We start from the raw sequence: 14,796 nt of genomic DNA, 5'->3' as shown, positions 1-14,796 counted from the left end.
TTCTGCACATCCTTTATGACTAGTCTTATACACATAGTAAGTACTAAAAAAAGTTGTGTTTTTTTGTTTGTTTTTTAGAGAGAGAAAGAGAGAGCAGATACGCAGGTACTCAAGAATGGTGGGGAGGGGCGCCTGGGTGGCTCAGTCGGTTGAGCGTCAGACTTGGGCTCAGGTCATGATCTCACAGTTCATGGGTTTGAGCCCCCTGTCAGGCTGTGTGCTGACAGCCCGGAGCCTGGAGCCTGCTTCGGATTCTGTGTCTCCCTCTGTCTCTGCCCCTAACCCACTTGCATTCTGTCTCTGTCTCTCTGAAAAATCAGTAAACATTTAAAAAAATTAATAAAAAAAATAGAGTGGTGGGAGCGGGAGAGGGAAAGGGAGAAAGGGGGAGAGAGAGAGAGACAATCAAGCAGGCTTTGTCCCACAACCGTGAGATCATGACCTGAGCTGAAATCAAGTGCTGGATTTTTAACTGACTGAGCCACCCAGATGCCCCCAAAAATATTTTTTTAAGTTGATAACATGAATTTGGGTGAAGCATAAATGTGATTAGACTGCCGAAAATGCAGGAAAATATAGGAGTTTGAAATGAATATGTTCTTGGTAAATATGTATAGGCAAACATTAAGTCACTTTATTTTAATAAATAATTACTGGGTCAATAATAAACAAGAAGCCTGTAAAATATTTCTTATTTTCAATTATATACACATGTATTATTTCAGGAGCACTCTCATGAACTGATGACAGGAGTGTAAATTGGTACAGTTATTATGGAGGGCAGGTTGGAATATGTATCCAAAGCCTAGAAGTCATGATGATATTTAAGTTTATCCCAAGGAAATGATCATAGATGTGCACAGAGATTTAGCTATAAGAGTTTTATCACAGGGTTATTTGTAGACAGTGAAAAATGAAAAACATACTATCTCACAAGTGACTATAAGAATAAAGTATATTTTATCAAGTCAGTGTGAAATAACATTCAACCATTGTATGTGAGATTGTGGAAGAGAAGTTAATGAGTATGGAATAAAAGGTTATTTATAGGCAGTTCTATTTGTGGAACTGTGGGCTATTATACATCTTGAGTGACTTTCCCAAGTGGAAGTGTTGAAATCTGAATAAGATAAAGTGTATACTTTCAGAACACTATTACCTGAAGTGAAAACAACACATCTTTTATATCCCAAATGAAATGAAAGCAAGACTCTGGAAAGTGAGCATCAAGCTGGCTTTTGCCCTGAGTTCCTGCTAAAACACGAAGCATGTATAACATACCCTTTCAGGGCTGCACAGGTTACAGACATCTAATAGCATATTCCTCACAGGCCTCAGGCTCCAAAGAGCTGCACCAGCAGTGTAAGAACAAAAGAAAAATAAACCTTATTTTAGACAAGGAGAAGGCAAGGAAATTTGCCTATCTTGAACCTTAATTTGAAGGGAAAGGTGTAAAATAGCAAAGCACTAAAAATAGCCAAGATACTCCCAAACAGAAAAACAAGATAGCGGAAGTTGTCACTCTAGTTATCAAGACCTATTATAAAGAAGGAGAAATTAGGGGTGCCTGGGTGGCTCAGTCAGTTAAGCATCCGACTCCTGGTATCAGCTCAGGTCATGATCTAGGTTTTGAGTTCGAGCCCTGCATCCGCTTGGGATTCTCTGTCTTCCTCTCTCTCTGCCTCTGTCTCTTTCTCTCAAAATAAATAAACATTTTTTTTTTAAAAAAGAGGGAGAAATTAAGACAGTGTAGTGTTAACAGAAAGTTAGAAAAGCACACTAACAGAACAGGAGAAAGAGGCACAGGACAGTGCATACATGGACAGGGCTCATGAGTGGAAAAGGATGAACTGGTCAATGAAGAGTGCTCAGACTATTGGTCATCCGTACGGAAAACTGTAATTGGATCTCTTAACTCCACAGCAAACATAAAAAATAATTTCAGATGTATTAAGACTTACATGTAACAGGAAAAAAATGATAATAGTCTGAGGAGACAACATAAAATAATAACTTTCTGACCTCGGAATAGGGAAAGCTTTCTTAAATAAGTCACAAGAAATGCAAACTGTAAAAGAAAACATTGAAATTTCAACTACAAAAAATAGGAACTTTCACTCATGAGGTAATATAGTATTGACAATGTAGCAGCTACATGCATCAACGTAGTGAATCCCAAAACATAATCCTGAGTGAAACGCAGTAATTAAAGAATACATACAATATCATTTCATTTATATAAAGTTTTGTGAAAGAGAAAACTAAAAACTCTGTTTTCTTCTAGGAGTTTTACAGTTCCAGGTCTTATATTTTATAATTCTTTAATCCATTTCAAGTTAATTTTTGTAGGTGGCTAAAATAGGGATCCAGTTTCATTCTTTTACGTGTGGATATCCAATTTTCCCAGCATTTTTCATGTTAAAATTTTCTTAGAGGAAGTAGTGGAAAGATACCTGCCAAGTGCTAAAAAAAAAATGTCAGCCTCACCATGGTCAGAGGTTACAGGTGATTTTGATTTTCTTCTTTGGTTTAATCTCAATTTTATGAAGCTCTTACCTATTGTTTCTATAAAATGATAGAGGTTGTTAATAATGTTTGCAGAAAGAGTGTTCATTTTCCTTCCTGACCCCTCCACGAGGCATATAATGTATTGATACTGACATATATTGTCATATTACCTAGAGGGGACTACAGAAGCTGCCCTCTATCCTCAGAATTTGTGAGGTTCTTCTAGCCTAAAGAAAAAAGGGAACTGAAGGTAGTTCTATTTTCTACCTGCCTTGTCTTGACTTGGTCACTCTCAGAATTATACTATTGGTGATGCTCTCAACAACCCCAGCAGTGCTGTTCATGTCATCTGTGTCTGTAGTTTGTCAGTAAGTAAAAACCATTGTAATAAACTGAGAACAAGTGTGACCTGGAACTCATGGATGTATTCATAAATTTACTTTTGTTTCTCGCTGTCTTTTTAAACCTGCTTGGAAGGAGTCATCCTTTTCTTCGACCTGGATTAAAACCTGGGGGGGTCTTGGGGCGCCTGGGTGGCTCAGTCGGTTGAGTGGCCAACTTCAGCTCAGGTCATGATCTCGCAGTCCATGAGTTCAAGCCCCACGTCGGGCTCTGTGCTGATAGCTGGGAGCCTGGAGCCTGCTTCTGTTTCTGTGTCTCCCTCTCTCTCTGCCCCTCCCCTGTTCACGCTCTCTCTCTGCCTTTCAAAAATGAATAAATGTTAAAAAAAAAAAAAAAAAAAAAAAACATGGGGAGGTCTATTGAATTTTCTGCTCCAACTTAACTAATGGACACTTTCATTCGCAAATACCCTCTCAATGCATTAGTTCAGAGGGTCCGCTTCAAAATACTAACAACACTTCACTCTTCATAACTGTTGGCCTAAACCCAGCCAGGGCTTACCACATGAACCGAAGGTCTGCAAAGAAGGCACGATCTGTTACTGCTGTCTTTCCCCAGTCTAGTGATTTCTGACTCAGCACCATGCACCACATCCTGGAATGGGCTTCCTTGACTTGCACCATTGTCTGATGGTTTAGTGCTCCCTGGGCCTGGCAGGGACGTAAAGTAACCCTTTCCATCATGTGCCCTTAGTGTAGGGTTGCCATATGAAGGGGGGGAAACACAGGACACCCAAATAAACTTGAATTCCAGGCACACAACAAATAATTTTTAGTATATCTCAAATGTTGCTTGTCTGAAATTCAAATATTGCATGGGATATACCAAAAAATTATTCATTGTTTATCTCAACTTAATTATATGTCCTACATTTTATCTGGCATCTCTACCTTTGCTCTTTTTTTGGGTTCTTCCCAATATCACTCCCTAAACCCAGACAAGGTCTGTCATCAAAATGGGAAGTCCCCTTTACCTCTTAGATTCTGCCCCAGCCATAAACTGACTGCCTCTTACTGTTGAGGTCTCTTCAGCTACCAGGATACCCTCTGGGCAAGATCCCTTTTATATGTCCCCAAGCTGATCCTCAGTCGGAGTGCCACAACCCATCCCTGGGATTCACTGCCATCTGCCTGGCCTCTGGAGGGGTTCAAAGTACCTTTTGCAGCCCAAGGAGCTGGATCTACGTGCTCACCAATGTGAGGGAATGTATATCGAGCTGAATTTCTTTCCTCTAGGCTTAAGGTTAGGAGGCAGCAACTGTGTTCACTGCCTCTCCCTTGGTGGTGATGTGAGGCAGGGAGAGGGGACTGTTCTGTCCAAAGAAGTGATTCTCCAAAATCTCTTTCAATATCCACATGCTGAACCTTTTAAAATTTTTGATGTGGAATCCAGTAATCCTATAATCAGTCATTAGCTCACTTCCTTGACAGTTTGGATCCTGGTAGTTTGAATCATTACTTGCTTTGGTGTACAAAATCTTTTCTATCTTGGAACCTCAGTGACAATTGCCGAGTTAACATCAGGATGACACACAGTGCATATCCATCTCTGCTCAAGTGCTCAAATCCTACGGCCTTCTTTCTCAACCAACAGCTGTGACTGCCTCCCTGGGTGGAAAGGAGATCTCTGCACGGAGACAGTTTCCACCTGTGACCCTGAACATGACCCTCCACACCACTGTAGCAAAGGAGCAACTTGTGTTTCATTGCCTCATGGGTATACCTGTTCCTGTCCTCTGGGAACCACTGGAATCCACTGTGAACAAGGTAAGGCAGAATTTCAACTCCTGCTTGTTCACAAATTAAGTCAGTTTCCTTTTCAAAAGGACAATGAAAAATGTATAATCATCCTCGGCTTGCATAAGATCTGGATTTCCTCCACATTTACAAGCGCACTACAGGATAGGAGGGAGTGGGTGGAATAGGGCAGTCTTGTTCTCTCCATCATAGAGACGAACCCAAGTTATTTCTCTGCTGTCCTCCTTGCAGCCCAATAGCACAAACTCATCTTCATGGAGCCCACTCACCTAACACTGGCAGGAGAAGAAATGTGCTTCTCTACTGCCCATCATCCCCAAACCACAAGCGACAACTCCACACCGCATTTAATGCTTTCTCCTCCTAGAACTTCCCTGACCATCTCTGCCTACCCCAGCCTTTACAGACAAGACTGGGTTAATAGAACTCTGCCACCTTTAAACCTCCTCAATCACGCCATAACCCTCTGCTAAAGCTCTAGGAAGCCTAGAACAAGAGAACTTCTCAGGTGAACAGTGACCACAAGCACAAGGTCTAAATGGGGACCTTGGAAACTGAGTCCCGTGGAAGAAATGAGGAAAGCATACACTGCTTAATATCTCAAGTCTTGCATGGGGCGCCTGGGTGGTGGAGTTGGGTAAGCATCCGACTTCAACTCAGGTCATGATCTCACAGTTCATGGGTTTGAGCCCTGTGTTGGGCTCTGTGCTGACAGCTCAGAGCCTGGAGCCTGCTTTGGATTCTGTGTCTCCCTCTATCTCTGCCCCTCCCCTGCTCGCAATCTGTCTGTCTCAAAATAAATAATAAAATTTTTTTAACACATCTCAAGTCCTGCAGCTTCTAAAAATCAATACTTAATATTTCATTTTGTCATATTTGGTGTAGTTCTAAATTTCTCAGCAAAACTGGTCTCAAAGAAGACTCCATAATGCCATGTTCAGAGTCCTAACAATTCAGTTGTATAACAGGCACAGTTGTGTTACCCTAAGGCTAATAGAATGGCCTGACTGAAGCTGCCCAGCCAGCCAGTCAGGATCCAGCTGCACAACTCAGGTGGGTCCTGTTGTTCATTTTGTTGCCACCTGCTGGCTGCTATCTTGTCTAGTTTAAATATCAGTAGGGATGATTCTGGATCTTGGGGCTGGCTGGGACTTAAAAACAGTGTGGCAAGGAATCCAAACTCGCAGTTAAGGAATATGATCAGATGAAGCCAGAAAAATAGGGGGACATAGACTTTTACCTACTATCTCCTGGTTTCCTGAGATTGGAGAATCCACTATTATTCTATCCCACCTCACCCTCCATCCAGAAGATAAAGCTTTAGCCTTTATTTCCCCTATTTAGGAACAGAGGCTGGCATAGAAGGACAGGAACCAATCATCAATTGTGTTATATACACCTTTGCATAATTTGGGGGGGGGGGTATTGTAATATATTCATATGTGTGGTAAGAACTAATTTAATCTCTCTCAGATCACTTTATCAAATATACTAATGCAAACATTTTTTATCCTATGTCCTTTGAGATTCTGTGAGTGTTTAACTCTCATCCAAAATTCAAAAGTGTTAATAAATAGAAGACATTGGAGATTTAGAATACCAGTGATTTAGTGACAGAAATTTTTAATCATGTCTTAAGGTGTGACTATAAAATAATGAGATACAGTTTTGTGCCTGACTTATGGAAATCAGTCTTTTTCATAATGACATATGGCAGATCTTGATCTTTTTTAAATGCCTGTTCTTAGTTCCTAGAATTGCCACACTCCACCCTGGAATAGGAATTTTATTCATACTCTTTCCTCTGCCTTAAATGCTCTCGTGTTCCTCTCCACAGTTAGCTAACACTTATTTATCCTTCAGATTTCAACTCAGACTTTACTTCTTTAGGGAAGCATTCCCAGATTTCCTGTTATAGAACTGAGGGCAGTGACCATGCCTGTTTTTGTCTATTGTTGTTGAATCTCTATCACCCATCACATAGTGCAGATAAAAAAAAAAAAATATATATATATATATATATATATATATATATATACACATTTCAACTTACTGGTTCTAAAATAATAAAAACTGATTGTGATAGTTTTCAAGAAATAGTTCCTGACTTTAGTGAAAAGTGAAGTACTTGAAACTTTACCAAGATGATGTACCTCTATTACTCCCAAAGAGATAGCTATTAGAAAGTGAAAGAAATAATAAGACAAGTTCACAGAAGGGCTAGTGGCTATAACAATAGGGAAAGCTTAAAAGCTCAAATGGTGAAAGCCTAGGGGATTAACCCAAAGTTTGAGTGGGTGTATATAAATAAATAATATTGGTATGTATATAAATAAATTATATAGAGAGATGGTAGATTAGAGAGGATAGATGATAGGTAGATAGATGAAAGAGATAATAGATAGATGAGAGAGAGGGAAATAGTGACAATAATAAAATTATTTCATAGAGAGTTTACAAACTATGATAAAAGCTGCCAAAAAATTATGTCACTCCCATAATTTTCCTTCTTCCTCTTCTATTTCCACATTCCAAGAAACCTTAAGTCTTAGAAACAAAATTAATTGAACTGCACATGGAACCTCAGACTTACAGCTTTCATACCTGCCTAGTTTTATGACCACCTTTTTTTTTTTAAGTTTATTGATTTATTTTGAGAGAGAGAGAGGAAGAAAGAGGGTGCACAAGCAGGGGAGGAGCAGAGAGAAAGAGAGGGAGAGAGAAAATCCCAAGCAGGCTCCACACTATCAGTACAGAGCCCCACTCGGGGCTTGATCCTATAACTCTGGGATCATGACCTGAGCCAAAAGCAAGAGTCAGATGCTTAACTGACAGAGCCACTCAGGTGACCCATGACCATCTTTATTGTAAGTAAGCCCCACCCCTAATACAAATCAAAACTCATGTTTACAATCTCTGAATGAGAAGAAACCAAAATGCAATTGCTATTTAAATCTGATGAAGCTGTGAAGGGTAGGGATGGTGAAATGGTGTCATTTGCCTCAAAAATGCAGTCTAGCATTAGTAACCTTTGTTCTTTTCTCCTTCCCTTGGAGTAATGCTTATAGAATGGATTATTCACTAAAATGTTAAAATTGGGTACCAGTTCCAGACCAGGTGTTGGAAATACTCCCTTAACAAGACAGCTGCCCAGCCTCCATAAAAGTTACATTCCAATAGGAGGAGTCAGGCAAACACCATATCCACCAATCAGTGAAGAAAGATACAGACTGAGTTAATGTCATAAAGGAAATAAAGCAGAAGGGGAGAAAGGAAGCCATTGGAAGAGTACATTTTAGTTGGGATGGCCAGGATCGGACTCTTTTAAGTGGGACATTTGAGCTCATCTAGTGAGAATTAGCCATGTGTGAAGTCATGTGGGACAAGTACTCTAGGCAGAGGCTAAACCCAGTAATAGGAAAATAATATTACTTATTTGAGAGAGAGAAAGGCAGCCAGTATTCCCAGAATAGGAGATGGTATTATAAGATGACTTCGGAAAGGCACGCAGAAGTCAGATCATACAGAGTCTTGGAAAACATGGTAAAGAATTTTAATTTCATGCTAACAAAATAAGAAGCCTGTGAAGACTATAAGCGGGAGATTTGCATCCTGGTGCTTCAAGTAACTCGTGATTTCGTTTCTGCTGTTTAACTTTCTAAGCCTCAGTTTCATTATCTGTAAAGTGGCAATAGTAAGTGTGCCACCTATTTGCCACGTGCCCCGCCCTTCCTCCTACTCGCACCCCTTCCTCTCTGCTCTGTACCCCAGAGGCCCTCTCAGAGGATTGCATCCATGGGATCCCTTCCATTCTGCCTCCAGTTGAGTTTAGACAACAGAAGTCACCAGCAATTGTTGGGAGGAAGGAGAGTGAGACAGGGTATTTATTTCCCTAGATTCCTTGCCACTAGGTCGCCAAAATTTACCTTTCCCCAAGGACACAGTTTCTGTCAGGAGATCCTCACCTTCTCCAGCTTCAGGCCTAAGAGTGAAAACAGCTCCCTATTGAGACAAAGCCCAGAGCAACACCCCAGCTCCTGCAGTTTCCCTGAACCCTGCCCACATCTTGGTAAATGGTCTTCATTCCCTTATTTTCAAACTACTCCACATGAGCATACCATCTGTTCACTGCCAGGACCCTCACTGATATAATAACCATGATTTTGCCCACTTTACAAAATTCATGGGAGGCAGTGTATATAAAAGTTCTTTATTAAGTATAAAGTGCTATAAAATATAAAGTATTATTTTTTTCCTCTTGTTCTCAAGATCCAAAATTCAGACCAACACTCATAATAAAATAATTGAGCCATATTATGTATTAAATCTACATTTTGGTATCAAGTGTTCCAGGAGTGTAGAATCACAGGACATCACCAATCATCTTCTAGTCCAACAGTATCAATTTATAAATGAGGAGACTAATGCTCAGAGAAATTAAATAATGTACCAAAAGTCTCAGAATCAAGTCTCTTGACTCTCAATCCAATTATTAGTAGCTTCTTAATAATTAGTTAATAAATACGAGCACAGTATATCACCATCGAGTTCACTAACACTCTGTTTCTAGATCTTAGCAGTCCCTTATAATAGCCATTCCATAAGTAAATATGGCATAGGAATTAACAATGTAGAGGTAACATATTTATTAACAACTATCATACTCCAGTTATCTAAGAAAGCCTAATAACAGAGCAATGTAATCATTAAAATTCAAATAACTTCAGAACTAAAATTTGTGTTTGAATGAGTCATCAATGGGTAGGATTGAAAAGAACCTTAAAAATCACTTACTTAATCCCAACTCTTCTACTTCGAAAGAGGTAAAAATCAAAACTCTGAATTAGGGATGCCTGGGTGGCTCAGTCAATTAAGAGACTAACTCTTGAATTCAGCTCAGGTCATGATCTCACAGTTGTGAAATCCAGCCCTGCATGGGGCTCCAAGCTGAGCATGGAGACTGCTTGGGATTCTCTATCTCCCTCTCCCCCCGACCCCTTCCAGTTTGCCTTCACGAGAACCACCCCCCCCAAACCAAAACAAAACCAAGAACCTCTAAATTAGTGGAACTAAGAATTTAAGCTTTCACATGGCCAATCCAGTGAGTTTCCCATTACACTGTATTACCTACATTTATAATCAAAATATATAAACTACCAGTCACATGAAATGAGTAAAAACCTGTGCAGCCTGTGTTATGCATAACTGGTTAATAAAATCTTTGTCCCAGTATTTTAAATACTTTTAAGTATTTTTTAAATTTTATTTATTTATTTAGAGAGCAGGAGAGAAGCAAAGGGAGAGAGAGAGAGAGAGAGATTGAGAGAATCCCAAGCAGGCTCCACACACACACAGAACCCAACTCAGGGCTCTCATGAACCATGAGATCACGACCTAAGCCGAAATCAATAGTCGGATGCTTAACTGACTGAGCCACCAGGGGCCCCAAAATAGTTAAGTATTTTAAAGTGTATGTATGTATCTGATCAAAGGGTTGCTGGGGGAAATTTTCTATACCAGCATTACAGTTTAAGTAGTAAAATTTGATTTTGTCTGTCCCTTACTCTTAAGATGTCTAACTAATGGGAAAGAGAGATCTTTCAAGCCCCTTGAAACATTTACCTGTAACTGTCAGAAAGAAAAATCCATTTAAGGACAAGAGAAGGAGAATTCGTGATTGGCATACTTTCTTTTCACCATGGCCCTAACCCAAACTCCTCAGGAATTCCAGAGGTATGGTGCTGTAGTAAGGAAAATATCAACAGACCACTTGAATTCGATGGCTTTAAGGGTCACCGCCACCAAAAATGATTCCAAAATATCTGAGCCTAGTTCCAGAAGCACAGGAATTCACAATGTTCACATTGTCTGGCCCAGAAACCAGCTCAGACTTGTGTTTTTTAAACAACCAAGGGACCCAAACCAGCTTTACAAATTAAACTGAAGATAAAGAAGGGTGGTCAGCAAACAACAGCATCTGGATTCGACAGTTCACAGGACTATTGATCTTAATTTAGAAAGAAATAACAGGATAGGGTAAATGTTTTGCAATCCAGTTTGGTCATTAAAATATTCCATTTCCAACAGAACTCTGGTTTACAATTATTTTGCAAGACAGACAATATGCCAAGTTTCTTTTCTCATACACTCAAATCTTGTTCCTTTGCTTTTGTGTATGTGTGTGTGTTGTAGCTGTATTTCCTGTTAGAATCTGTGTTTTACAACTATACATATAACCTTTCCTGAATCATAAAATCTCTCCTCTGGATTTATTTTTCCCACATTATTGGTAAATTGCTTTTTCCTATTTACCACTAAATTTTAGCTATTGCATATTGGTGACATTTAGCCAAATGAGATTCTGTAATATGTGTGTTTTTACCTTTTAGTCTGGAAGATACAGAAAATGTTTCCATTTTTCTTACATTCTTTACATCTTTAGTGAATTTTTTTTCTCATTCATTTCTCATTCCCTAAGGTAAAGAAACCCACTCATATGCTGGCAGTTAGAATGAAACAAGCAAATATTCAAGCTACCTAGTCAGTCTTGATGCCAAGAATACTTTATGGTCCCTAGCTTTCATTGAAATTAATTCAAGGTCATAGAGAAGCTCAGTTCTTCAAGCCTTCCTGACACACGGGGTGCCTTCCTGCCAAGTCTTTGGTTTTCCTGATAGTAACGAAAAGGGTCCACAACACTATAGATGGCAATTTCAACAATCATTACTGTTTGCCTATTTTCAGATATTCATTTCCAGGTGCTTTTAGCTATGTGGTAATAGAGCAGGTAATCCACAAGCTTTCTTCATAGAAAAGAAAAATGAATTGTAGTCTTTATTTCCCCTACTTTTAATCCCATCTTATTAGTAAGGATGTGGTTATATGTATCCTAGATCCTCTATCTCTACAATTTTATAATACTAGTAAAAAATAAACAGGAACTAGCTATAATCCCTAGGAACACATATTTTAATTATTTAATCTTCTTTCTGTGTCCTTTAATACAACCTGCTAAATGATAAATTAAACTCAGTAAGGCAGTGAATTATATATAACAATTCTAATGTTTATGTGAACATTAAGCTTTTTGAGTGTCCAAAGGAATAGAAGTTGCAGGTGAGTCTTAGTAGAAAGAAACAGACACAACTGCTTTTTCCTAACCTTGGACTTTGGACAAGTTAAGTTAGCTTTCCTGAACATGAGGCTTCTCAAGTGTGAAAAAAAGGTAAAAAACAAATATGTGAAAATCTCTGTTTGGAGGAAATTTTTGGCCAAAGTCTGGAGAGTCCATTCTCTTTGTCAAGTCCTAAGTTAATGATTACTACTTTTTATAAGGTAGTGAGTGAAAGTTAAGAACTATGAGAGGTTTTTCTTCAACAAAGTCCTTTTGATTTTGTATTCAAGATAACATTAAGTAATAAACAGAAAGCACTCACAATGAATCTTCAGCTCTCTACTGCTAATGTTTCCTCCCCTGAAATGTTTTACATGTTTAAACATAAATACCCTGTTCCCCGCAGTGAAAAAAATTTTTTTTGCTTACAGTCAATTTCTGTGGCTAGGGCTTGGTTGCCTCTTCCCCCGTGGCAGGTTTGTGCACCTTCTTTTAATATGAAACGATGCACAGTGCTAAGATCCAACCACAAACTTTACTTTCTAATTGGGGGAACTAAGAGACAGGCTCCCTCTAGTTTCTACTAGAAATATTGAAAAGTGACAAGCAAACTAAAAAGTTTTCATAATCGCTAAAGATACAAAGATTGCAAAATATTATTCCATGTTCTTCTTTTGTTAAAGTCTGTACACTTTATCTTAAGAAAAATTTAAAAAGCAAACCTCCCTGTACCATGCTGTTCTAGTGGCCAAGGAATATCACAAGGCAACAGTCAAGAAAGCCCGGTGGTCTGAGAGGCAAAATTGTCTAAGAGTCTCCTAACACACCTCATGATGAGGAGTCACTGAAATAAAAGAGGCCAGCACAGTACCTAGTACACAAGAAGTACTCCATAAATGATTAGCCCCATCCTACAGACAAAGAAGAAAGTACTAGATTACGCTTATGTTAAATGTAGACAACGTCCGCATAGATATTTTGATCGATTTTATTTTAAAAAGAGGAGTTAGTCCAGGGGCGCCTGGGTGGCGCAGTCGGTTAAGCGTCCGACTTCAGCCAGGTCACGATCTCGCGGTCCGTGAGTTCGAGCCCCGCATCAGGCTCTGGGCTGATGGCTCAGAGCCTGGAGCCTGTTTCTGATTCTGTGTCTCCCTCTCTCTCTGCCCCTCGCCCGTTCATGCTCTGTCTCTCTCTGTCCCAAAAATAAATAAACGTTGGAAAAAAAAATTTTTTTTTAAAAAAAAAAAAAAAAAATAGTAGTAATTCTTAAAAATTTTTTTTTTTTTTTTTTTTTGGTGTTTATTTATTATTGAGAGAGAGAGCACAAGTTGGGAGAGGCAGAGAGACAGGGGGAACAAGGATCCAAACTGGGCTCTGTGCTGACAGCAAAGAGCCCGATGAAGGGCTCAAGCTTACAAACCATGAGATCATGACCTGAGCCAAAGTCAAATGCTTAACTGACTGAGCCACCCAGGCACCCCAAGTTATTCTTAAGTTAGAATATTTTATTTTTTTTAACTTGTTTTATTTTTTATTTTTTTTAATTTACATCCAAATTAGTTAGCATACATTGCAACAGTGATTTCAGGAGTAGGTTCCTTAGTGACCCTTACCCATTTAGCCCATCCCCCCTCCCACAACCCCTCCAGTAACCCTGTTTGTTCTACATATTTATGAGTCTCCTCTGTTTTTCCCCCTCCCTGTTTTTATATTATTTTTGTTTCCCTTCCCGTATATTCATCTGTTTTGTCTCTTAAAGTCCTCATGAGTGAAGTCATATGATTTTTCTCTTTCTCTAATTTCACTTAGCATAATACCCTCCAGTTCCATCCACGTAGTTGCAAATGGCAAGGTTTCATTCTTTTTGATTGCTGAGTAATATTCCATTTTATATATATATACATCTTCTTTATCCATTCATCCATCGATGGACATTTGGGCTCTTCCATACTTTGGCTATTGTTGATAGTGCTGCTATAAACATGGGGGTGCATGTGTCCCTTCGAAACAGCACACCTGTATCCCTTGGATAAATGCCTAGTAGTGCAATTGCTGGGTCTAGGGTAGTTCTATTTTTAGTTTTTTGAGGAACCTCCATACTGTTTTCCAGAGTGGCTGCACCAGCTTGCATTGCCACCAACAATGCAAAAGAGATCCTCTTTCTCCGCATCCTCGCCAACATCTGTTGTTGCCTGAGTTATTAATGTTAGCCATTCTGACAGATATAAGGTGGTATCTCATTGTGGTTTTGATTTATATTTCCCTGATGATGAGTGATGTTGAGTATTTTTTCATGTGTCGGTTGACCATCTGGATGTCTTCTTTAGAGAAGTGTCTATTCATGTCTTTTGCCCATTTCTTCACTGGATTATTTGTTTTTTGGGTGTGGAGTTTGATAAGCTCTCATTTGCAAGTATCTTTTCCCATTCTGTCAGTTGCCTTTTAGTTTTGTTGATTGTTTCCTTCGCTGTGCAAAAGCTTTTTATCTTGATGAGGTCCCAGTAGCTCATTTTTGCTTTTGTTTCCCTTGCCTCTGGAGACGTGTTGAGTAAGAAGTTATGTGGGCAAGATCAAAGAGGTTTTTGCCTGCTTTCTCCTCGAGGATTTTGATGGCTTCCTGTCTTACATTGAGGTCTTTCATCCATTTTGAGTTTATTTTTGTGTATGGTGTAAGAAAGTGGTCCAGGTTCATTCTTCTGCATGTTGCTGTCCAGTTTTCCCAGCACCACTTGCTGAAGAGACTGTCTTTATTCCATTGGATATTCTTCCCTGCTTTGTCAAAGATTAGTTGGCCATACATTTGTGGGTCCATTTCTGGGCTCTCTATTCTGTTCCATTGATCTGAGTGTCTGTTCTTGTGCCAGTACCATACTGTATTGATTATAGCTTTGTAATGTAGCCTGAAGTCTGGGATTGTGATGCCTCCTGCTTTGGTTTTCTTTTTCAAGATTGCTTTGGTTTTCTTTTTCAAGATTGCTTTGGCTGTTCAGGGTCTTTTCTGGTTCCATACAAATT

At 39.3% G+C, this 14,796-nt stretch overlaps 1 protein-coding gene across 1 annotated transcript in view; it reads left to right on the top strand.

The window, feature by feature from the left end:
* Positions 1-14,796, top strand: part of LOC121029631 (protein eyes shut homolog) — a 790,730-nt gene that overhangs the window by 745,819 nt on the left and 30,115 nt on the right. The window contains exon 18 of the mRNA XM_040473865.1: positions 4,504-4,676. Within this exon, the coding sequence (XP_040329799.1) occupies positions 4,504-4,676 (173 nt within the window). The remainder of the gene's footprint in view (positions 1-4,503; positions 4,677-14,796) is intronic.

This window comes from Herpailurus yagouaroundi, unplaced genomic scaffold (assembly GCF_014898765.1).
Source record: "Herpailurus yagouaroundi ecotype Mexico unplaced genomic scaffold, PumYag 139, whole genome shotgun sequence".
Lineage (NCBI taxonomy): Eukaryota > Metazoa > Chordata > Mammalia > Carnivora > Felidae > Herpailurus > Herpailurus yagouaroundi.
Note: the sequence above shows the minus strand (reverse complement) of the source record. Positions and strands in the feature narration are given on the sequence as shown.